We start from the raw sequence: 24,140 nt of genomic DNA on the forward strand, positions 1-24,140 counted from the left end.
CAAACACTTAAATGTAAAAACGCACAGCAGGTCGTATGTCGAAGGAACAAAACCAGAACACACGCCAAAAAATCTCTCAGGAGACCAGTGTTACAATCATACAAATATATTAGTTTGTTTTATTCAATTATATCCAATAATACGTCTCTGTTGACTTTGTGTAAGTTATTATAGAAATAAATACAGATCATATTGCAAATGCAGAGACAGGGGTTTGGGGATAATCAGAGTGTCGAAGGGAAGAAGGGGGGGTGGGGGGGGTTAAGGGGTTAAAGAGTAAATATTGGGTAATGACTGTTTCTTCAGAGGTGTCCAGTAAATGATTGGCGCATGCATGCTTGTAATCCCGCCCATCAGAGACCATCTAACCCAACCCAGGAGTCTCAAACTGCAAGTCTCTCTTCGCTCCTTTCTCCAAGTGATCCATGGTTCGGATGGCGTTAAGTTGTCGTGTTGTTCCACCTAGTCAGCAACAGGGGGAGTTATTGCACCCCCCCCAACCACTCTTGCATGGATATATTTATATATAGAGATATATAGATATATTTTTTTTTGCCCCATTTGAATACAAAAATAGTGTCATTGTGGCTTTGATAGCTGGAAGACTGAAGCACTCTTTGTATTTGGAAGACAAGAAGGAAGATTAAGGTGATATCCTTAAAATCTTTTCGGTAAGTCGGATCGTCCATGCAGTACAAAGAAAGAAAAAGTCCCAAAAAAAAAGAATCCTTCAAGGATCGATCACAGAATCACACATACACACACACAGGTGGAAGAGGTGTGTGTGTTTGAGGGACGGTCGGACGGCGAATGAGCAGTCCACATGCTGCAGGTGAGCCAATTAAAATCCCGTTAAGAGATCAGAAGGGGGAGGCTGGCGAGTGGTGGGGTTTTCTGGGTAGCGGGGGGGGGGTTCATGAGGAAGAGGTTTGAGGCCCATCACTCCCGCTGCTCTTTGTCGTCCTTTCATTTTGTTTTTTGAAATCCCACACATCAAGTAACAGGAAATAACAGACACGTATATGCATTGAAATAAACACGTCAAATCAATAAAACACACGTGAACGGACTAACAGTGATTCGTAAAGGGCGTCACAATGAATACTAATAATAATTAGATTTCCCTCACATCATTTCATTACATGTCACAGTACTTCCACTGAGAAACACCCAAAACACAATCCACACTTTCTCTACTTTCTGAGAAAGAAATCGATACATTTTTTTAAGCATAGTTTACAGAGTGAAGTCCCCACTAACACATTTGAGGTGCATTAGCTTGGAAGAGGTGAAGTCCCTCCATGATCTCATTGCAAAGGTCACCTCTCCCCCCAAACCCCTCCCCGCTTAGCCACATCTGTACGTGCGTGGTGCAGGGTGCTGTGTGCAATGCAGATGTGTCCAGGGATTGTGGGTGTGTGCCTTTAAAAAAAAAAAAACAGCCAGATTTTTACATGTGAAGTTAATGTGTTGGTTTGTAATATTAACATGAGGTGCTCCCGATTCCAAAGTAAAAAAAAAATAGTTATGAAGCAGCTTAGGGGGAAAAGTGAAGGAGAGAGAGAAGAGAAAATCCGTCCGCGAACGGCGTCACTCTTTTGTCGGGAGCACGTGAGCCTCTCTCTTCCTCCCTCTCTCTTTTTTTTGTGTTTTCTGCTGCATTGCAGATGTGGTGAAGGGACTCCACCTCAAAGTAACACACTCACACACACACACACACACACACACACATAGACACACACTAGCAAACTCAGCTCCAAAAAAGGGGGAAAAGTGTTAAAAAAATAAAAGCTCTAATAAAACACACAGTTGGTTTCTATATCAATATTAATATGCCCCCCCGCCCACCCACCCACACCCACACACACACACGCACACACACCCTCTCCCAGATAATGTGGCTGCACCTTGTTAATGGAGTTTATTGCTTTCTGCCCAAGGACTCATGCTCATTGATTTGGCCTCTGATTTATGCTCTGTTTTCTTCTCTCTCTCTCTTTCTCTCCATCCTTTATTCTTGGATACACATAATGGACACACAATGTCATTCTGTCACAGTTACGCAGTGACAAAGACCAAAGCTGATGAGTGTGGAGCGTCCGTCTGATCTCTCCACACATGCACATGCAGCACATACATACATTCTGCCTCCGGGTTAAAGGGAAGTTGCAAAAGTGATGGTAGAGAGGAAGTGAAACTTCAAATGGAGGCTGTGAGGGCAAGAGTTAGCTACACTACAGTATGTGAGGGCCAGTCGCTCTCTCTCTCTCTCTTTCTCCAAGTCCTTCAAAACCCTGGATGACCCTCTCTCTGCAGTTGTAATCCGCTCAGTAAGTGGGGAGGGCCCTGATGAGGGAGGAATGGGAGGGAAGGGAGTCCCCCGGGGAGAGAATGTGTGTGTGTGTGTGTGTGTGTGTGTGTGTGTGTGTGTGTGTGTGTGTGTGTGTGTGTGTGTGTGTGTTTGTGTATCTGAATCAGATATACTGTACATCATTTAACCCCCTTCGATACACACACATATTCACACCGCTTTTCTCATACACACTAAAGAAACGGTGATGCTGAGCTCTCCAAAGGGCCGATATCTGACATTAAGATCCCAATCCTGAGACGTTCATCAGCGAGTTAAAGTTAAAGCGTAATGGCAAGGGTGCGTGTTTCACTAATCAAACACGAGCTCGGAGAGAAGGGCCGCCGACTTCTTCGCACGCTGTAATTCATGCAGAATCGTTTGAAGTGAGGCCTGAAGCCTGGAGAGCAGAAGGGCTCGAACAGAGAGTCTGATTTCACACTTCACAAAGGAGTTACGGAGAGAGAGAGGGAAAAAAGAGGTAGAGCATGAACATGGCAAAACACACACACACACACACACACACACACACTACCACTCAACCTTTTGTCACCAAAATCAACAACACTGCAAACTGATATTTCATGCTTTCCTTTTTTTAAAATGTGAAACCGGTCTCTTGAAAGGAATCCAAGAATAACAGGTTGCATCTATTGCTATTATTTAGAAAGATAAAATGTGTTGCAGCTCCTGCAAAAACACAGTAATTCTATTATGGCTGAAAAAACAGGTCATTATGTGCAGCAACATTTCATAAATAAAGAAGACGTGAATCCTGGTTGATTGAAATGACTCGACTAAAAAAAACAGTCTGCAAGCTGGTATAATAAAAAGCTCATTTATCTGCATATTCTACAGTGGAAAAGTGAGATAGTGGTGATTGATGCAATTTAAAGTGTCAGATGGATCATCTGCGATGGATTGTATCGCCAGACATACTGTGGTATGAACTTCTCAATCGAGAATCGCTCGCTGGGCGTCAGTGTCGACTGACGGCCCAGTCGCTAAAATCAAACAGAGCTTCTGATGGCTTGTTTTCAACAAAATCGTGGCTGTCGTTTCCTTAAATAACTAAAATTATTTAAAAAACGAGTATGAGGCAGGTGATGAGACTGTAACCTTATAAATATCATCTTTTTTGCATCTGTACAGGCTTATGCATCAACAAAAAGTAATACTGCATTTATCTTAGGGTTAAAGAGGCACTCCAACTATTTAGTATTTCACTTCCATTGACAGATTTTATAAATCATTTTTAGAATCAAAGCAGCAGAGGTTGGGATTATGTTTTTTTTTCTCTCTTTATACACGATGTGGTCTTTAAGTTCGAAAGCAGGACTTGTTGTTTTCAAGTTCAGATTTTGTAATGCTTTCATTTAAAACCTTGCGTTCGCACTCAAATAGCCGTTGCTTGGGCTTGAATTTCCTGTGCTCCAGCTTCAGCTCTCCTCGTGCTCACGCTGCTTCTGTGCGTGTGTGAAACATTTTTGATTTCTTCTTCTGCTCTTGGATTTTGGACTCGCTGGAAATCTAAACACAAGCAGAGTATATTTAAGTTTGAATGAAGGGTTTTTAGTTAGAGCGTTCTGAAGATGAAATCAATAACACCTGCTCTAAAACTGAAACGAACGCTCTTATAAGATGTTCAATATAAGATGTTTCAACTTTTGGTTTGAAATGATCTGAATTTGCCATAAAGCAACTCAAATACAATCTGTGCATCATAAATGCTTGGTTATTTTGAAAGTGGAAACCATAAATACCAAGCCAAAACATGACCACGGTTGTTTTCTCACAATAATCCAAAACTGTGTTGTCAAATTTAACAACTTGTGCAAAACGTGCTTCACTCTCTGTTTGAACGCATCTTTAGAAAACATTTTTCTACAGTTCTCAGCTGAAATCTATGTGTTAAAACCGGAGGAATGCCCCTTTAACTACCCTTGTGCGTATTCAAGCATTTGTTGCATTAAGCATCGTCTGTATTTTTGTATCTGTATCAAAGCGCACAAACATTTGTCATCAAATTAATAACACACTTTAACTATTTGAACTATTTTAGCCCTTAACCACTTTTTGTCTTTAAATTGAAAGTCTGCCTAAATTCTGAAAAAAACAAATAAGACGCTTACGTGAGAAAATATATCAATGTAGATTTTCAAAGCCCTTAAAATATAAAGTAGGAGAATTGAGTGAAGTTACTGCTACATCTGTTTGCTGACTTCTTCCTCTCCTTTCTTCTAACAGTATCTCTCCATCTTGTCCCACGCGCTCTTAATTCTACTCCAGCAGGCGGGAGCCTCATTTAATTAAACATTTGTGTAATTACTTTGCGAATAATAGTCAAACACTGTGTTCTGGGTTTAGTGATCCATAGGGGGTGACTGGTCAAACACACCAACCTGAAGGTCTATTTAACAGCTTAATTAAGGTCTTTGGTGTGAAAGTGAGGTTTTAATAGTAACTTGTTTTGAATAAATCTGAAACACAATGGGAGCAACTCGCTAACGCGTCACCAAACAGAAAGTTGCTTTTCCTCACCTCTCCTCCTTCCCTCTTTCTTTCTTTCCTCCATCATCAATTTCTAACACTCTCCTTCCTTCCTCACTTAATTTGTTTCTCCTCAGGAAATCAGAGGTAAAGTTTGCTTCATCATCTCAGGAAGCAGATTACTTTGCTCAGCAGCTCGCCTCCATTCTGCACCGGTTATCAGCTATTATTATTTACAACCACAGGTTACAGGGGCGCCGAGGATTATGCATAGAAGGTGAAGTGTGTGTGTGTGTTCAGGGGACGGTGTTCTCATTACCATAATTCTCTCTTAAATCTGTCTTTGTTCTGCTCATCATCACAAATTTTCCCACAGTGAAAATCTCTTGTTTCCTTTTTTGCATCGACCCTTCTCTTTCTCTCTCTCTGTCTCTCTTTCTCTCTGACTCCTAATCATCAATCTATCCTCGTCTCTACCTCCGCTACACACGAGACTCCCTCGCTTCCAACAATACATAAACATTAGGGCAGAAACAATCACCCCCGCCCGGCATATTGTAATAAATGATTACTTTTCCCACAGAATGGAAACAACAAATGGAAACACGCAAAACAGGGTGTCCTGAAAGAGGAATATGACATTTTAAAATTGCTAACTTAACTTTCTTCAACGAGAAGAAACACGAACAAAAATGTGATCGAAAATAAATATATAATACATCGATCTTTCTGTTTCTCTTTTTAAGAATCACAGTACGTACTTTAGCTGTCAGTTTCATTCTCTATACAAGACTTTGGTTTTCGTTATTTTCCTCCAGACAGAAATCAAACTTGAAACAGCACAGGAGGAGTAAATAAATAAATAAATATAAATAAAGACTGGAAGGCCTGATCACTTTTTATCCCAAAATTCATTCAAACGTGGAGGGAAAAGTTCATATTCATGTAATGACCTGTTCGATTTCAAAAAGCGCATCAGAGCCTCTGAAGTCGTTTTTCTCCTGATCCAGCAGAGGGCGATCATTGTCAGCTTGACCTATTGCCTGCCCTATCGAGCTCTCAGTCAAGTAAAACTGCAATGTTATGTTGTTCTGCAACAAAAATGGTGGATGCTACAAAAGCAAAGTCCTCCTGGGCAGATGATCACGACACCAGAGCATCTGAGAAGCTGTGTGGAAGGCAGAGTAACGTAAGGTGTAAGTAAGGTGAGGCTGTTTGTCGATTTTGTGAAACACACCTGCCCACCTGAATGTTAATGTTCAAATGTGTCATGTAAACTTGTGTAAGTTTTAGTAGCAGAAACTCAGTGCAGCTTACATTAACCACATCAGGCTGAATCTCCAACACAAAAATCCAAATGCAATGAAGGTTTGGGTTAGGCCAGTTTCTTTTGTGCTCCGATGGATTCTAAAATTGTGGCCCAAGCTGCACAATATCAGCTTTTCCTCTATAAATTCACTTTTTGCAATTGTGCATTTCAATTGTGGGAAGACATTTTGGTGTTTCCCAATGCCATTATCTGTACTGCACAGTAATTGTTTTGGTATACGATGAAGCAATTACCATGTCATTGCTAAAGGTTGAGAATCAAGCTTCACAAACCCAAACATGAGTATGTTTGCCAAAGAATCTTACTTTTTGGGGGGGGGTAAATGTTTGACAGTTGGATAGCTCCTCTATTTCCTGTGTGCACAGCTTTGTGGGTAAGGTGTGTACCATACACTCCAGAGTCAAGCACGTCTTAGGTAAAATTCTGATGTTTTGAGTATATATATTTTGAGTGTAGAAAATCATCTGAATTGAATATACCACATTAGTCAACACAGTTTTAGCAAAGCCGGTGTGTTGCATCAGCCTTCAAGTCAGGAACGAAAGAAATTAAGCAAAAAGTGTTTGCACAGGGTAATTAGCACTCTCCGCGGCATGTTTCCTGACTTCGACATATGGTGTGCCCTTTTAAAAACGAGTGAACATGAGAGGAATACAGTATGCAGAATATTTCAGGAGAAAGTTATGGTAGTAGCCATGCAGCTGCAGCAACTACTATCATATGCACAAAATGACTATATATGCATATACTTATCAACAGAAACATCACACAGGGTGACGGACAGCAACAGATACTGTGTGGGCATCAGGTGTTTGTGCAATGCATGACCACCAACAGTGAGATGCTATTGCAGTGCAAGCTACACAAGTCAGGCTCCATCAGCACCACATCTCACTGATGATGTCCTCATCATCTCCCAGAACCTGCACACACACCTCCACGTTACCATTTGTGTATGTGTGTGTTAATGCATATCATTGTGAGATCATTTTTTCGGGGTTTGGGCTTGAGGATATCAGGGAACTGAAATGTGGGCGACTACCTCCACGTGTGTGCGTAAATGTCAGAGAAATAACAAATGTGTGTGTGTGTGTGTGTGTGTGTGGTTATACGGGGTGTCAAGGGAGCTCTTGGCCCCTCGTTTAAGGGTCGAAAGATTCTGATCAGCCCCAGACTCCATTAACAGAGCCAAAGAGGACGGGAGGGGTTTTATAGTTCCGCCGAGTGGAAAATTGAGTCCATGTCACAAACTAATAAAATCGCGCCAAAGGTGAATAGAAGAAGAAGGGAACACACAGGCACACGCACACACACACACCCCCAAACAAGGCTGACAAGTATCCAGGCCATCTCACTAAGTCGCTGACACACACAGAAGACGTGGACGGAGCAGATGGCTGCAGAACAAAAGTCTGCGAGGGTCTGTGTGTCAGCCTCAGAGTATGCATGGCTCAGAACATTAGCTCAGAACCCTACAGGGAAAAAAAACACAACCCATTTTTAAAGTATGTGCTGCAGGGGGATGGATTTGACCGCTACACCCGCCGTGGTAAAACCAGGGCGACTTTACTTCAATATTTGGTTGACTGGACGGATGTCGCTGATGACACCTCAAGGGTGTGTGGGATTTCCTCGCAGCTGGTTAAACACGCCGCGGTGACATGCTTTACGATGCTCGGCGACCGTCCACCTCTTTGTGGAGTTATTGCTTTTGCGTCCCAGGCTCGGATAATCATGGAAGTTATTACATAAGAAGGTGGCGCGCTGGTGTGGAGGGTGGGGGTCTGTGAGGGTAAATGGGGGCTTCCCATTGGCCAGCTGCACTCTACCCAGGCCTGATCCTTTTTCTTCAACGTTACACTGGTGCATTGTGGTATGCAGAGTTTTCATGGGGGTCAGTGTTGCAGGCAGTAGGGGTGGTGGAGGGTGGGGTAGCAATAACAACCCTTTTCGGGTTTCCGCCGGTGCCCAGTAGCCTGTGCGCTGCACCCCGACCACCCCACCCACCACCACCAGCACCACCTCCCGTGTCTCTGAGCGCTAGGAGGAGGATGTTTTGGTTTTGGATTGAGGGTCTTTCTTGCCGTTCTGAAGTACGGGTGAGTCACTGGAGGTCTTCGGCGTTTTCCTGGGCGGACTCTGCTCAGCGACGTCGTGTAGAGAGGGCTCCCTGTACATGGCCACTGGGGAGAGAAAAGGTGACGCAGAGTTACATGAGGCCGTTCTTTTGGAAAACTCATCATTATTTCCATATCAAAGAGTTTAGAGTTAAAAATCTGTTTATGGCACAAGATGGATCCTGGTTCCACTGATAAATGGCTGTTAGCTGATCATGTGGTCGAGTGCCTGTATCTGCAGGGCCTCGATCCCGCGGCTTTACTCCGCCATCACTACGACACAGACTCTGGTCCCAAATAACGTAGATTGCGATCGGGATATTTTGTCTCCAATCTTGGATATTGGGATTAAGTGGAGACCTTTCGTCCATCTTTAAATACAGTCTATGGTACTGACCTGCATTTCTGCCAGCCAGTATAAAAATATACGCAGGGGCTTTGACGATGTGAACATGAACTTCTTTCACAATGTAAGTGCGCTTTAAATAGATAGGGAACCCCTGGTAGATAAAGCAGTGTAGAAGAATATTATGGGCTGCGGTTAAGGTTCAGATTTGTATTATCTTTTAGCATTGGTTTATAAAAAAGGTCAATTTATCACTGATTTATTTCACCAGCTGCTGTGCAAGTCACACACTGTGTTTTAATAACGTATGGGTCGACATCCACATGTTGTCTGCTCTGAGATGAGACTGTTTCATTCATTATTAATAAATACTGTGACACTGAGGTGCACATTGTCCTTTTCATCTACAGATCATATTTGTTTCATCGTTTCTGATTAATAAAAGCGTGGCTATGCAAAGGAAGGCAGCTCCATATCTGTACGTGCAAAGCCTGCAAAATGCCTTCATGCACCCAAACTCCAATTAACGATCTCACTTATTCGAACATGACTCACCTTTGCAGCAATGTTTGTAGGAGTAAATAAGGCCACAAATATCCTGGTGGGCCTTTGTTGACCTAAACCACCCACCTACCACCCTCTGCAGATTGTGTTCTTTCCCTGTTACGCTGATGAGTACAGTGAGTAAATAATCCATGGCAGCTTCATTATACGCCAAGAGGCCAGCGTGACCTTCTATATCAAAATGCTTGATAAAACTCAACTTTATTTACAGGAGCATGCACCAAAAAAAAGAAGAAGAATCATTCAAGTTTCAGCAATATTTTGACACCATTATACAAGTCAGGGAAACATAAATTAACTATCAAACGTGGATCTTTATACTGCAATTTAGTTTCCTCTCTGACCGGCTGATACTCTAGCCTTGAGCCATAAGGTCAATGATTTCATTGTACTGGACTCACCTAAAGGAAATGTAACTAGAATTCCCGCACTGTGGTTATATGCCTCTACCAACTAGTTTAGTTTCAGTCAGCACACGTTTCTTTTTCCAGATTCATAAGAGAGACCTTTGTCCTTTGGTCACTGAAATGTAATCAGTTAATCTTTGTGCCAGATCTGAAATGGTTCTTTGTAACATGGGAGCGTTTCTTGAGGTTACTGTGACCTCGACCTTTGACCTCCACTTTCTAATCAGGACATCTTTTAGTCCAAGTGAATGTTTGGAACTGAAATTCCATTGGCTTCCATCACTAGAATGGACAGACGCACAACCTGAAACTATAATACCACCAGCCACTGGGAACAATGTAAACTAGCTCAGACAGGAAGTATGACAGTACTGTACCTTCGATGAGTTTGGGCAGGAAGTGTGCAGCTCCCTTGGTCTTTTTGACGCGGTTCCCCTTCATCACCTGTCCGTCCCGGTTGATGCCGATGTACCACGCTCGGCCCGACTGGGTCTGTCTGTACAGGATGGACGAGTAGGTCACGTAGTAGTTCTCGAACACGCACTCCTTAAACTTGCACTCTGGCGTGAAGTGTTCCTGAAACACACACACACAGAAAACAGCCCCCATATCAGGTCAGAGGAGAAGAATAACACCTTTGGAGTGTTTGCCTTTTTTTTAAATTATCTGTTCTATTATTTATATATTTACTTTCCAATTCCACAGGGCTCAGCTGGGAATGGGAGGAAATGGGTCCCACATTTCATTGTGACAGGGTTACAGGAGCATCTGTGGCTGTGTCAAGAAACTGCACCGACACGCACACACACACACAAACACACATACTCATTCCAACATGTGCACACGCCCATTCACCACACGGGCAAAGTGCTCTGTGAGTCGGGATGCCATAACTCAGCTGATTCGTCTTACCTGTAACAAACAACTATCAAGCGGATCCTTCACCCCCTCCATAGTTTAACGACCTCGCCGCCGGCCTTCAGCTCCCGCAAACATACAGACGCACACACATGCCAAAACGCATTGCTCTGCATCAGACAATATGTCATCAACAGGACACCCCCCACCCCTGCTCATCTCTTTCTCGTTACAGCTCGCACATATTCCCTCTCAATCTCATATTCTGCCTCTCCTTCCCCACTTCATTCCCTCCATCCCTCCGTCACTTGGTAACCTTGTCAAGGAACAAACCAATTTGCAGGATTGATTTGGAGCCTTGATATGACGGGTGAGCAGAAAAGGCCTGAATAAGGAGTTTGCTTTCTCTTTTCCCTCTCGTCCTCCTCCTCCTCCCGTTCTCCATCTTCTGTCTCTTTTCCCTCCCTCCCGCTGCTCGTCTGCCACTGCAGGCACAGGGCCATCGCTGCCCGCCTGGATCCATTGTATCACACATAAACAAGCTAATTACATTGACTGTATCACCCATTCTTTAATTACACATCCATTCACTTAGGCAGCCATTCATTTCCTCACCCACCTATTAACTTTGTGCTATAATGACAGGAATCCAAAGGTCTGGATCGTCTGGGGAGGTGTTGCTATCATTAACAGTGTTTGCATGGCAGTATGATACAGTGCATCTGTAGCCTGCGTGTGTGTGTGTACAACTTTACAGGATTAAAGCCTGCTTTGTAAAGCCTAATCATCACCTTCCGCACCCCTGAGACAGAAATGCTCAAAGTTAATTTATTGAATAATTACTTCAATTATACCAACATGAGTGTGTATCATTATCTTTAACTAAAGAGGGCCTTCTGACCAGACAATCTCATCGAATCAGGGACTCCAGCCTAAGTATCCAACTGAGGAAAGATATGCCAAAGTCTGACTATCTGAGGGAAGCAGAACATTTTCTGTGGCCATCAACATTGTTCTGCCAAAACAAAATCATTAAGGACAATTCAGGTTATTGCATGTGTTTGCAGATTGAATACCAGATATGAAAAGATCAATTCCACATGTATGTTTAAGGCGTGCAAGCTAGGAGGTGGTAAAATATAACTTCCAGTCAGTATAGTAACTGGATGAGCAAGGAACATGAGTGCAGAATTATGATTCCATCATGTAAAATGCACCTTGAGTGTGTAATGTCAGAAGAATACTTATATTATTATACTGATATGTGCGGAATTATCACATTTAAAAATAGATTCTAATTAAATACGTATTTGTTTTGGCCAGAAGCCACTTGCTTGTACATACTTAGTCACAGAGGTGCAATCGCCATCGCTGCTTTATAGGACAACACACTGTTAGACAGTCATTTACAGAGGCACATTATTCACACAGCAGACACACAGGGGACGGATGCACATCTGTCTGCAGAGTGTTTAGTCTGACTGCACTTCAGGCTGATTTCTGACTGATGGTTTCCTCTTTATCATAAACTGCAGAGGCCTGACTCAGTTGCACCTCTGCACCCAAAACATCCGACAAGCTACTCAGGTAGAGCCTCCGGCTAATGAAGACAGTCGAAGCTATCGGTCACCCGAGTCCAATCACTCTCATCTCCAAGAAGAGGGGGGGGGGGGGTCGTCTTTGTCAGGAGTGCAGTTCCACGTGTGTTCAGCAGGGGCTGCTCCAAACACACAGGCAGTACGAGGCTCCTGTCACTGCCGCTGACGCTGCTCCAAAATTAACTTGTGTCCACTCACCACTCCATAATACTCAGCTCTGCCCCAAGGACCTTGTTTTGCACGCTGAAAGCCACTCCAGCTGTACAACAGCCATGAACGCAGAGCATTATTTATTTTGGTGCTGCTTTCTCTGCACCAGGCTCAATGTCATTGTGTATGTTTGAAATGAAACTTGCTGAAATGTCCTGTCATGTTGCATTCTGTGATTTAGGATCATATCATTGATTTTTAAAAACTGCCGATCTGCCACGTCAACTTCTGCTTTGAACAGGTTTAACAAATTTTTTTTTTTTTTTTTAACTAATAATTTTTTTGTTTTCAACTTGTGTTTGTCCTCGTACAGATACTGAGAAAACAGTGAGGCAAGAATATGGACACAGAGACAGAAAAAACTCTCTTCTTATGAAGAGAGAAAAAACACAAATCAATTCAAACACTTTTTGACACTAAACAACTTTCTGTTATACAGTTTTAGAGGAGACAACAGTGTTCTGTGTGTGTGTGTGTGTGTGTGTGTGTGTGTGTGTGTGTGTGTGAGAGACAGTGTGTGAGGGTGTGTACATCCACTCATGCGTGTCTGCTGTTGTGACAGGGAGACATGACGGATCCCTCTTACATCAGTGGGAGGCCACCGGGCACCAGATGACATGCATATACACACACACACACATATACACACACACACACACTCACAACATCAACAGTGACGGATGGAGCAGTCGCCTCCCTCATCACTCACAGACAGAGGGGAGAAAGAGGTGTGGAAGAGAAGAGAGGGAGCGTCAGGGGGGAAAGAGGGGACGAGATGAATCGAGGGAGAGAGAAAGAGGTGGAGTAAAACAGGAGAAGAAGATGAACACACGAGAGTTGAAGGAGGAGACGTGGAGATAGTACAGTGGGATTATTCCCCAGCAATGACACACACACATTAATGGCGTTGTCTCAGTTCCATCCGTTGACACCCAAAGACATTATTCAGCCCCGCTCACGGGCACATAGCTGTCATTAACCACTGAGCCTCACATGCTCTCAGCTGGGGAATTGATTCCATGTAAGACCTCTGCGAAAAGTCAATAGGCGTTAGGGCAGAAAAAAACCTGGATTAGGCTTTGATTGGACGAGCGACGCGGCCATGCAGCCGATTGTGAAGAACTTAAAACGACTTACAAGCTGCGATCGGGCAACCACAGGTTAATTCAGGGGCTTCCAGTCGCAGACACTTATCGACCACGTCCCGGGGGACAAATGTATATCGAAGCGTTGATAGGCAACCTGTGTGAGCTGAGTGTGTGTGTGTGTGTGTACTGTACATTCGATGTTCTGGGTTTTTACAGGTTTCAGCCAACGATTTTTTTAGCTGTTCCATGTGTCAGCAACTACAACTGCTCACAGGGTGGGATGGCTTCATTCAAGCGAAATGTGCTTTTGTAAATGAAGTCACTTTGACAGACATTGACCAAAGGGCTGTAAACTAAAAGTAGGGGAGAAACATGAAAACAAAAATAATAAGACACTGAATGATGGACAAATACATAACTATGGAAGGATGCATTATGGGTCATTCAATGTTGAGTGTGTAACTTCAGTCATAAGATACATGATTCAAGTTTTTTAAGTCAAGTGACCTTCATCCACACGCTTGATATTAAACTATTGATTCAAGCAGGTTTAAAGGAGGTATTTAACCGTGTGATGTCATAGAGGGGAGATACATTCCCTCCCGGTGGCTGCATCAAGGACTACAACCCATCATGGCCTCCATTAAAGAACTACAAAACCCACAGTCAGCAGGGCAGTCAGAACAAGGATCGTTGCCCAGCTGAACATATTTAGCTGATTGTCCCAGGGAGGAGGCTGAGAGTGAAGTGAACAGAGCAGATAAAGAAGAGACTCTGTCTGAGGTGGAGAAGGAGGGAGTTCTTTTGTTAGTTGACAATGAAGACTGTAAACGAGAGTTTTAGATTCAAATACGTGTTTTTTTGTTTATCTGCTGACTGCAAGAGTTAACCTGTTAAAAAAAGACTGAATACAATGGATTTAAGTTGGAAAGCAAAGCTGTCTGTCTTCATTTCCTGCACCCACACCTCAAAAGCTCCAAGAGGAAAAGATCCTGACCTCTCAAGACATCACAACCGTTTGGACCTAAGGAGCTTAAAATGAACACACTAATTTAAGAGTGGTTACAAAACAACCCCTGGCTGAATAAATGACCAACATTTACAGAAGCCTACATTTTGTGGCCTTTTAAGCAGCTAGAGACATGAAAGGAGTATTATGTGATAGCTTAAACATTTAGCTTGCACTGTAAATCATTGCCGTTTCACAAAACTTTATGAATTTTCTTTTAAAAGTCACAACAAATAATGTTAGCCGGCTGCCTGTCTGTAAGATCACAGCTTCAGCCTCTGTCTCTCTGTCCTGCCTGTCGCTTCACTTCACAGTTCAATAAAACAGCTCTTCTGGAAACTGCCATAAAAATATCCCGCAGGGGGAAAAAGTTTAAAGTGATTGCCGGTGTTATAAAAATATATTGAACTGATCGAGAAGGGAGAAATGTTTTCTTTCTTCCAAAAATTGCACGCGTTAATATTTTCTCGTACAATACTGCAACTTCCTCTTCACATGTGCACTCAGTCAATAATAGCCAGACTTCTGTCGGTGCGGAATGCTGCTGCGAGGCTGTTAACCAAAACTAGTCAGTGATATTGCTTATATAACTGAAATTTTAAGGCCCCACTCTGGGGGTCGGCCGCTCCGATCATCTGATCAAGGCCTTGTATACCTGTACTTATTTTAAATCCAAAGTTGACCGGGCATTTGCAGTTGTAGCTCAAACTTAGGTACAGCCTTCCCCAATCCATCAGATCTGCTGAATCTTTATTTTGTGTCTTACCTGTTATGGGAAGCATTTTGTGAATGTATCATCAAAAGTTCCTAGACGAACCTGTTGTTGTGAATGTTGCTTTGTCTTTCAATCAGAACACAATAAACCTGCGAGTGAAATAAACTTTATGTTCTTGTATAATGAACGACGGAATATTTACCTGCAGCTCCCATCAGAAGGATACGAATCAGCACTAAAAGCACACAGAGCAAGGTTAGCCTTGCAAGAGCGTGTTTACCAGAAGAGCTGATTATTATCTGAGCAAATGAGCAGGAAAACAACTTTAATTGAGGACAAACAGCTGAGGAAGCATCACAGGAGCTCGCAAAATAATTGTCTAAAGATAGGAGTAATTATCATTTACTAATATATGCATGGACAACATGTAGCCCCCCTGGCATTCTCTGTAGTGTTATCATCAGCAATGTTCTCTTGTAAATTCTGTCTAAACAATCACTATGCATTTGACGGAAGAAAACTCTCCAGAACGTGCATTGTATTCTCTGGTAGAAGGAATGACCTACGCCCACGGTGAAAACATCAACTTCTGCAACCATCAAATCCCGCAGCAAATAATCTGTTCAGTCTGGGTTTAAACACCAATGTTTTTCTAACTGACTCGTGCCACAACTGGTGGGCAGTGCTATTCAGCCTTATCATTTATGTGTTCAACCTTCCAGATTACAGATTTACTTTGCATACATGGTGTGATTGAGTTTGCTTATCATCCGACATTTACAAAAGTCAACGATTTCAAGACTTTTATTACGAGTATTTTCAGAATCAGAGTGAATTGAGAAACAGATGTCTGCTGTACTTTGAAACGCACCGTACTAAGAGGATTTAATCTTGAAGCAATCATTTGGGCTTGACAGTACGAGAGCGCCTACATTTTCTGTTCAGTCAGTTGCTGTTTTCAAAGTCGAGAATGAACTTTGAACCTGAGCAACGTTAGTTTCCATCAGGGGTCATTTCATGGGCCGTTTTTGGCTCTGTTTTTGGGCTCCACCACTCCTGAGGGAATGTTTTGGTATTTAGCTAACTGCTCCATTTTGCTACCAACGTTGGCCTGCTGCTGAACCTAAAATGCTCTGTAGAATAGGGGGATAACTTTCATGTAAATTCATCTCTGTGAGCACACCCTTTTCACATGCACTGCATTTGATCGTTTGTTATGATAAAAAAGGTTGAATATACCAGGCTTAATAGGCTCAGAGGAAAACATTATTTGAAATATCCCAAGTTGAGCAAACACCTCATGTGACACAATCAAAGAACAGCTCACATCTATAGGTCCTAAAGGTCTTTTTTCTGTCTGCCTCTGAGTGTCTGAGTTGCTGACTGACAGAGAGGAGAAAGAAGTTTTTAGTTTAGGCGGAGAGGGAGTCCTCGTCTGTGCCAACATTCTGGCATTTACAGGCGCCCTGAGGAGTGCTGGAGCTCGACCAAGGCTGATGGACTCACAGCACACACACACACACACACACACACACACACACACACACACACACACACATATGCACACACACGCACAAACACGTACATGTAGACCTAAAGGCAACTGACACACAGGCAGGCGAGGGAAGCATCATCCACAAACACAGAGTGTAAACACATTCATGATGTCTGGCTGCACAAAAGGATGAATAAACAAGATTTACGCATGAAACAACCCCTTGACACAAACACACGCAGACAAATGAGTGGAGAAGAAACACACACACACACACAGAGTGTAATGAGAACAGCTGGAGAGGGTGCAGGCGGGTGCACAAGGGGGAAGAAGCAGAGAGGGAGGGAGGGAGGGATGTTCTCTGCTTCTCACCTTGACTCTGCCAGATCACCTCATCGCACATTTGGGGTTTTTCCAAAGGGAACCAGAGATAACCTGCCTCACCTCTACACTACCTTTTTCATCTCTCCTTCTTTCTCATCTTTCTTCCTCCCTCCCATCTCTCTCCACCTCCCTTCCTTTTTTTCCTCTCTTTCAGTATCCTCCATCCTTCCCATTCCTTTCCTTCAGAAGAGACAGAGTCACACCTTTATGTGTGTGTGTGTGTGAGAGAGAGAGAGAGAGATGAGGGAGGGAGGTTAATCAGAGTGTGAAAGAGGGAGAGAAAGACCAGAGAGTGAAAGAGGAAGAAAGGCAAGCAGAGGTAAGGAAACAAGAGTGCTGACTCAAACAAAAAGAGACAAGCAGTTTCTGATTCGGTGGGTGGATGAGGAAGGTCAGAGTACAGGAGCTGGAGCGGTGAGCATGTGTGGGGAGTGTGTGTCCATGTGTGTGTTTGTGTGTGTAGTACAGTAGTGCTTTTATATATTATTCTTACAGGGTATACACTCATATATTATTATATGTGGCTGTTATTTGGGTATTACACACCATTGTATTCCATGAGAAAACACAATCTGAATCTATAGTACATGTGTACACAAATATAGACAGTCAAATTAGTCGTGACTATATTATAATATATATTATTACATCTTTAAGTTAGCTTTGTATCTGTCCGGCGTTGTAGTCGAAACCTGCAGGATGCAACTGTAACTGAACTGGAAGATACCCAGTGTAGTTTTAGGGGAAAAGATGCTATTTGAGGATGATCTCAATGCATGTCTTATCCTGAATAAGGTCGATAGTCAGAACATTGGTGTCCATGTAAACATTTACACAGGAGATGATGTCCATGCTCTACACCTGCATGAGTAAAATTGGATGTTAGGTGTCGTTATAATGTTACCAGGAAAATACAAATATTTCTGAACCAATAATTGTGTAAAGTATTTTTCCGACAGCTGATTAAAAATCAAGGCTTTAGGTGCTCTGGCTAAACTTCAACTGTTTTAATTTCCTTATTTCAAACTACCCAGGACTTTGTGATGCAGAGCTCTCCAAGGTGCTGATCCCGCTGCAGGCAGCAGCTCAGAAGCTACCCTGGGTTTCCTTTCTCTCTCTCTCTCTCTCTCTCTCTCTCACCCATCAGTACTGAGCAGTACTTTATATGTGTTTGTGCAACTACATGCAGAGAGTGGTAGGAACGGTGTGGTGTTTCATGCAACTTCATATAAGTGCAGCAGTGACAGGTAAGGGCCAAATAAACCAGAGGGTGTGGTAGTGAATAAATGTCAAATCACTTCTCTCCCTGCATTAAAACAACTTAATCATAGTGATGTATGATTACAACAGCTCAACTAATAGAAAGAGGCTTCTTATTGAAATTAAATAGCTGTCTGGAAGGTGTCGAGCACTAGGATTATATGGTTTACATGACCATATTAATCTGATGCGGCTGCCATCGGATGTTAATGAACAAAGGAGAAACTTAACTGTATGTTACTGCATACTACAAAAACAACATATTTAAGTTAGTTAGCAACTAGCTGGTGCACACAATGTCAAATTCAATAGCTAAACACTTGGATACTACTTCTGGTGGACAACAAGACAGAGCTTCACAGTTTTTACTAAAAATGTAAAATACATCTCTCTATGTTACTTTGCCAGTTTGCCTTTTATTATTATTATTAACACTGAGGACAATGACTTTGATGATTCTGTTTTCATAAATGAACAGGAATATATATCCTCCGTCCTGCATCATATGACCTAGTCTTCACAGAGGCACTGCAGGAAAACCACTGAACTACATGTCTTGGAGAAACCATCCCCACACACTCTCCCTCTCACACACTTAATCTCTTCCAGTCTCCACGGAGAAAAGACCTGCTCACTGTTATGCAACACAGCGTGATGATGAATGTGGTAACTCTCTATATCACAGACGACCATCCATCCCAATTAAGTGGTTTTGTAAGACATGGCAGCCGAATGGCACCGCACGAAATGTATAAAGAACAACTACACTCATAGGAATTCATTTAGAGTAAAAAGCTTGTGTACTTGAACTTCTTCTATCCATTTATGTCTTTGAAAATACCTCTACGCAGACACCTGCATATGCAGCACTGTGACGCTGTGTGTTTATGGATTGTTTGCACTGATCAGAATGCAGAACGGGGCTCTGCCCTCTCAGCTCGTTGGGACAGCTGTAACTCTTGTCAAAATGCAGCAAGGCTATTGCGTTGGCTCTGGATGCAGCTGCGGCATTTTAAGGTGGATATGAAATCCTGGCTTATATCCCCTCCTCCTCCTCGATGCCCCACATCTATCTTTACCCTTTCCCCTACCCTCCCTTTTCTCATCTCTTCCCCATATCACACTTCCCTTGCTCTCCTCCTCCTTCCCTCCATCCCATCTCACCTAAGTTGGTCATATGAAAAGAGGTGTTCCCTATTTAGCGGCCGGTGCCTCCATGCATCCCTAAAGGATTCCCCAGTGGAGCGCTTAGAGGAGGCCAAAAACAGAGGACAGGCAGGGAGGTGAGGGAGAATAACAACAGAAAGCTTCTTCTACAAGCTTGGTGATGACGTGAATACTCAGAGGTCGTTGGCACACTAGTATAGCGGGGCAAGATAACGACAGCCAGCCAGGACGGTGCATATGTTGTTCACTCTGGCTTCTTCCCAGACAGTTCCTGCTCCTGGCGTTTTCGTCTCAAGAGTCTGCATTACATCATTTAATCGAGTTTCACTAAAGAGGAGAAAAAGGTTGCCAACTGCAGTTCACACTGTTTATTGAAAATACCAGAACAGTGCTTGTTGTAAACCTGCCTGTTTGGAAGGATCTGTTCTTAATGCTCCAGTGCTAATTCAGAATTATTCCCTGTCATTAGTGAGTCCTCCTCAAACAATTCTACAATATACTGTCACTTAATTATTGTTTGTACGCTGGACGTTATGGTGCAGAGTTAAGTAAGAAAACTTTTGTTCATCCTAGCTGGTTTATCTGCAATGAAGACTTTATAGTCAAGGTTTGAATGTTGTACTTTCACTTGCTAAAGAGGAAGCGATTCTATGAATGTTGCTGCTACGATGGAAATCAGCACCGAGGACTCTTGCGAATATCTGTGTCAGTGGGGAATTATAATAATCAGATTATCCTTATGATCTGGTCGTGATTTCACCTACAGATTAATCCAGTTGTCGACTGGTGCGCAACGTGGAGGAAGTCATTTTCCACTTGATCTTCAGACTAAGAGACTGACAATAGACAGTTAGCAGGTAGATGGCTTTAAATCCTCCCCCTATGAGGACAGAACAGTTTCTAAATCACAGCAATGACAGCAAAAAATAAAGGTCAGCATGGTTAGCTTGCAGGATCACTTGCTATTTGTCAGCAGCGCACATTTTTCCCTAATAAACTTATCCCAAATTTACTTTTGCCCTTGTCAATTGTCATCAGGGGATGAAAGAGCAGCCTGGCATGCAAATGTTGGTGATCTCGTAATAAAGAGTCATAATGTTGGTGAACTCACTTTTAAAAACAGTCTGTGCAACAGGGCACATTAATATACAAACTGTTTCAACAACTCACAGGGTTGCTATTTTTGTCTCTCCCCCACAACTGCTTGTGAGAAAATGGGTTTTATTTCTGCCTCCCTTGCTCCCCATCAGTGATTCTCAGTGCTGGGTCATGAGTGGAACTGTTTATCCTCTAAGAGTAAATCCACAATGTCATCTGGCAGAATAAAGTTTTACTTTTCCCAACTTTCCCCCTATTAACTGCAGAGAGTTTGGCCAGAACTGGTCCCGGGTATCGGAGTCCGGCCCAATTATGTCCGCCTGCCTCTGTCAGATTGTTTATACCTGGCTGAACATGTGTGTTTGTGGGGGTGTGGAGGGGGTTTAAATTGCACAGGGGAGTGTGTGCTTGTGTGTGTGTACCGGTTCATTCTGTGTGTGTGCCTTTGACTACATATCACAACACCATGCAGACCCCCTCCACCCCACCACCACTCCATCCTCCCTCACCACTACCGACCGTCTCTGCCCGCAAGGCTTTTCCAGAGCACACGGCTAATAAAGTGGGCCAGGTCCACGCCTGAGCTCTATTTTTATCAGAAAGCAATTTTCAGGAGGTGCCCACAGGTAAGCGGGTCCCAGTGCGCCAGACAATGGAGCCATGACAAGGAATTTCCCCCTGCCATTAACCTCTGCTGAGCTCCACACTAACGCCCTGGTACTCCAGGAGCACTGCACAGCGTCCACAGAGGCCTGCATGGATCTGCACCAAGCCCCTGGATTAAAATCAAAAGCCATTTATTTCTCTTTAAATCACCAGGACAATATAGATACATAACTGATGACCACTGCATGTCTGTTATCTGCTCTTTAGGTCTCTCTGTGTCCGTGTTGCAGATTTGTAGAGCGTTGAGACGTGATGGAAACAGAGGCAGTAGGTGGAGAGTAAAGACAGATGTATAGTGACCAGATGAATAGAGGTACTGCAGAGGTGAAGGCGACAGGGGAATGATGAAGAGGAGGTGTGTATTATCGGGGATGTGTAAAGACAGATGGATGCACACAGTCCATCTGGCCTCTTTCTTCATTCAGCTGGTCTTTCTGGCTGCACTAAGTTTCTTGTCATCACAAAGTCGCTAATATCTGATGAGTTTCATTAACTGCAGCAAAGTGAAGATTTTAAATGTGTAGATGCAGGTCACTCAGTAACGTGAACAGTGGGGAGAGTATAGAGCTGTGACAGAAGATTGTTTTATTATTTTGCTGAGTCAGCATCGACATGGCAGAAATCAAGGGGCATCATTTTACTGGTAAAAAGCAGCAATGCTGGAATACCTCTATGACTTTTTTCTACATTTGCTTAGTAAAGAAAATGTTATACAATTTTATACACTGAGTTCATGTTATATTTAAATGTGAAAAAGAAAGGGTCTCAGAATAAATCTGATTTTACTGAGCACTGATTCTATAAAGAGACAGGGTGCAGTTTGAGGATTGGTGACATAAAACAGTGGGGTGAAAGTGCGAGAGGGTGGAGCTGACTCGGTAAGGTTTTAGGACGACGAAGCGGAGGACAAAGGGAGAGTGGGGAAAGGAGAGCAGAGAGGTAGAGGACAGAGCTAGGACAAGGACACCAGATAAGGGACACAGGACGATGGCGATATATATTCTGAATAAAAGAGGTTCATGGGGTGACAGAAAGCAAGGGAGGAGGGACGTGGTGATGGTGGCGGGGAGAAAAAAAGGCAAACCACAGGAGAGGCCAACAGACACAAATGGCTGGACAGGGAGCAAGACAGACTGACAGGCGAGTAAAAGCTGTACAAGTGAGACAGAGGGGGAGAAAGAAAGATGAGCATGGCGGTGGTTGTTGCTCCCAGCGGAGACGTTATGTTCGGTATGAGTCTGGGCCTGTCAGGCCATCTTTCTCTCTCTCCCTCCCACTTCCTCCCCTTTCTCTTCCCCCCTCTCAAGACAGCGACAACAATCAGCTCTGTTTGTTATTACCAGTGCTAAGATCCAGCACGTCCTGTCAATCATATTGCCCCGCCACGCTCTTACCCTCAAGGAGTTTGACGAGCCCTGGCCTTGAATACAGATTTGCATGTGCACTGTATGGATACACGCCAGCAAGATTTACATTTCATGTGTTGGAAGGTCAGAAATGTTTTATCTGCTTCATGTCGGTTTATTTTACACCAGCTTTTCATTCCACTTTAAACAATTTTTTTATGTTTGGCTGTCAGTGGGTGCCTCGTTTGAAAGAAAACTCCAACCCTGTCCCGCACATTTTTATGTAAATGCAGAAACGCCAATGCTTCGCAGTGACTCACTCCCCCTGTTCTCCTCCTCACCTCTATTATCGTGTTGTTTTATCCTCCCGAAACAAGAGGCTCATGTGAGGACAAAAGGACATTCGCTCCATCATTTAGCCTGTCACTCCCACACTTTTATCCAGCTTGTGCACTCACAAATCCACAAACATCCTTGTACATCTCTCAAGGCATGAAGTGAGCTGAGCGGCTCCCTGCTTCTTCACTAGAGGTAAGTGAGTTTGTTTTTTTTTATCTTGTGCTGGCAGGAGCTACTCTGACTGCTGCAATGTCTCTGGACGTTTAAGTTTTGTCGTCTGGTTAAACAACACCAAACAGGGGAGTTTGGGGATTTACTACTTGCATGAGATCAATTATTCATGGTGTGTGTTTGCAAGGGAAACACAGCTGAGCCTATCAAACTTCATCTGCATTGATATTTAGTGTGTGTAGAATTGTTCTCTTTTGTAAATAAAAAATACAATGAATGCAGCTAATGCGCAGATATTATATTTCATTTAAAACTTTTAAAAATGTGTTTCTTATTGATGCTTAAAAAATGCAGTGATCCCCTGAGGAGGTAAACCCAAAATGCTGCAGTTGCTTTGTCATTGAGCGAGGAGCTAAACCTTCACCAGCAACAGAACTGCTAATCTGAGGCTCCCCTGACCTTTGACCTCCTCACAGCCGAGAAGGGGAAAAGAGAGTTTCTCTGTGGGCATCGGTGACCTTGACCAGAAATTTCTTATGAGATTTTGTCATCCTCTCATCATCTTTTCTTCCTTGAGGCCAGGTTTACTGGATAACTTCTTCTGGCCTGCTTCAAGGCGCTAACGTCCAAATCGGTACTATTTTTTTATTTAAAACAATAACTCCTAATCCAAAACTAATCGTTATGCATCAATTAGTATTAATGGCTTTCAAAAAATAATTTAATCAAAGTTTTTGTGTGTTACTGGTCTCATTTTAGTTTTCAGCAATGATACAAAATGCCCAGAAGTCAAATGTCTAGTCTCTATAGTTTCTGAATGTGGTTCAGCAAAGTAGAAAAATCATCTTATTGATTAGGTCACAAACATACATTCTGAAACACTTCCTGTGCATGTTTCAAAAATTCTCCATTGTTTCTGTTGACTGAATCATGTATTTTTTTAAAAAAGGTTTTTATTCTAGGTGACACAGTGGCCCAGGTGGTAGGGTTGATACTGGACTCAACTGAGACAAACAGACAAATCGCAAATTCAATTTTGCCCTTGTCTCTCTCTGTCTGCTGCCCCAGCACCACCACTTCCACAAATATTTGTATGTTCGTAAGAGGTGTCTTGATGAAACTAGATGTGCTG

The 24,140-nt window shown here is 43.0% G+C and overlaps 1 protein-coding gene across 1 annotated transcript in view; it reads right to left on the reverse strand.

Annotated features, from left to right (window-relative positions):
- Nucleotides 1-986: 986 nt before the first annotated feature.
- fgf11a (fibroblast growth factor 11a) overlaps nt 987-24,140 on the reverse strand; it is a 117,356-nt gene continuing 94,202 nt past the window's right edge. Inside the window, exons 11-12 of the mRNA XM_069518484.1 lie at nt 9,982-10,180; nt 987-8,353 (exon numbers count right to left, since the gene is read on the reverse strand). Of these exons, the coding sequence (XP_069374585.1) occupies nt 8,211-8,353; nt 9,982-10,180 (342 nt within the window). The 3' untranslated portion in view covers nt 987-8,210. The remainder of the gene's footprint in view (nt 8,354-9,981; nt 10,181-24,140) is intronic.

This window comes from Paralichthys olivaceus, chromosome 22 (assembly GCF_024713975.1).
Source record: "Paralichthys olivaceus isolate ysfri-2021 chromosome 22, ASM2471397v2, whole genome shotgun sequence".
Lineage (NCBI taxonomy): Eukaryota > Metazoa > Chordata > Actinopteri > Pleuronectiformes > Paralichthyidae > Paralichthys > Paralichthys olivaceus.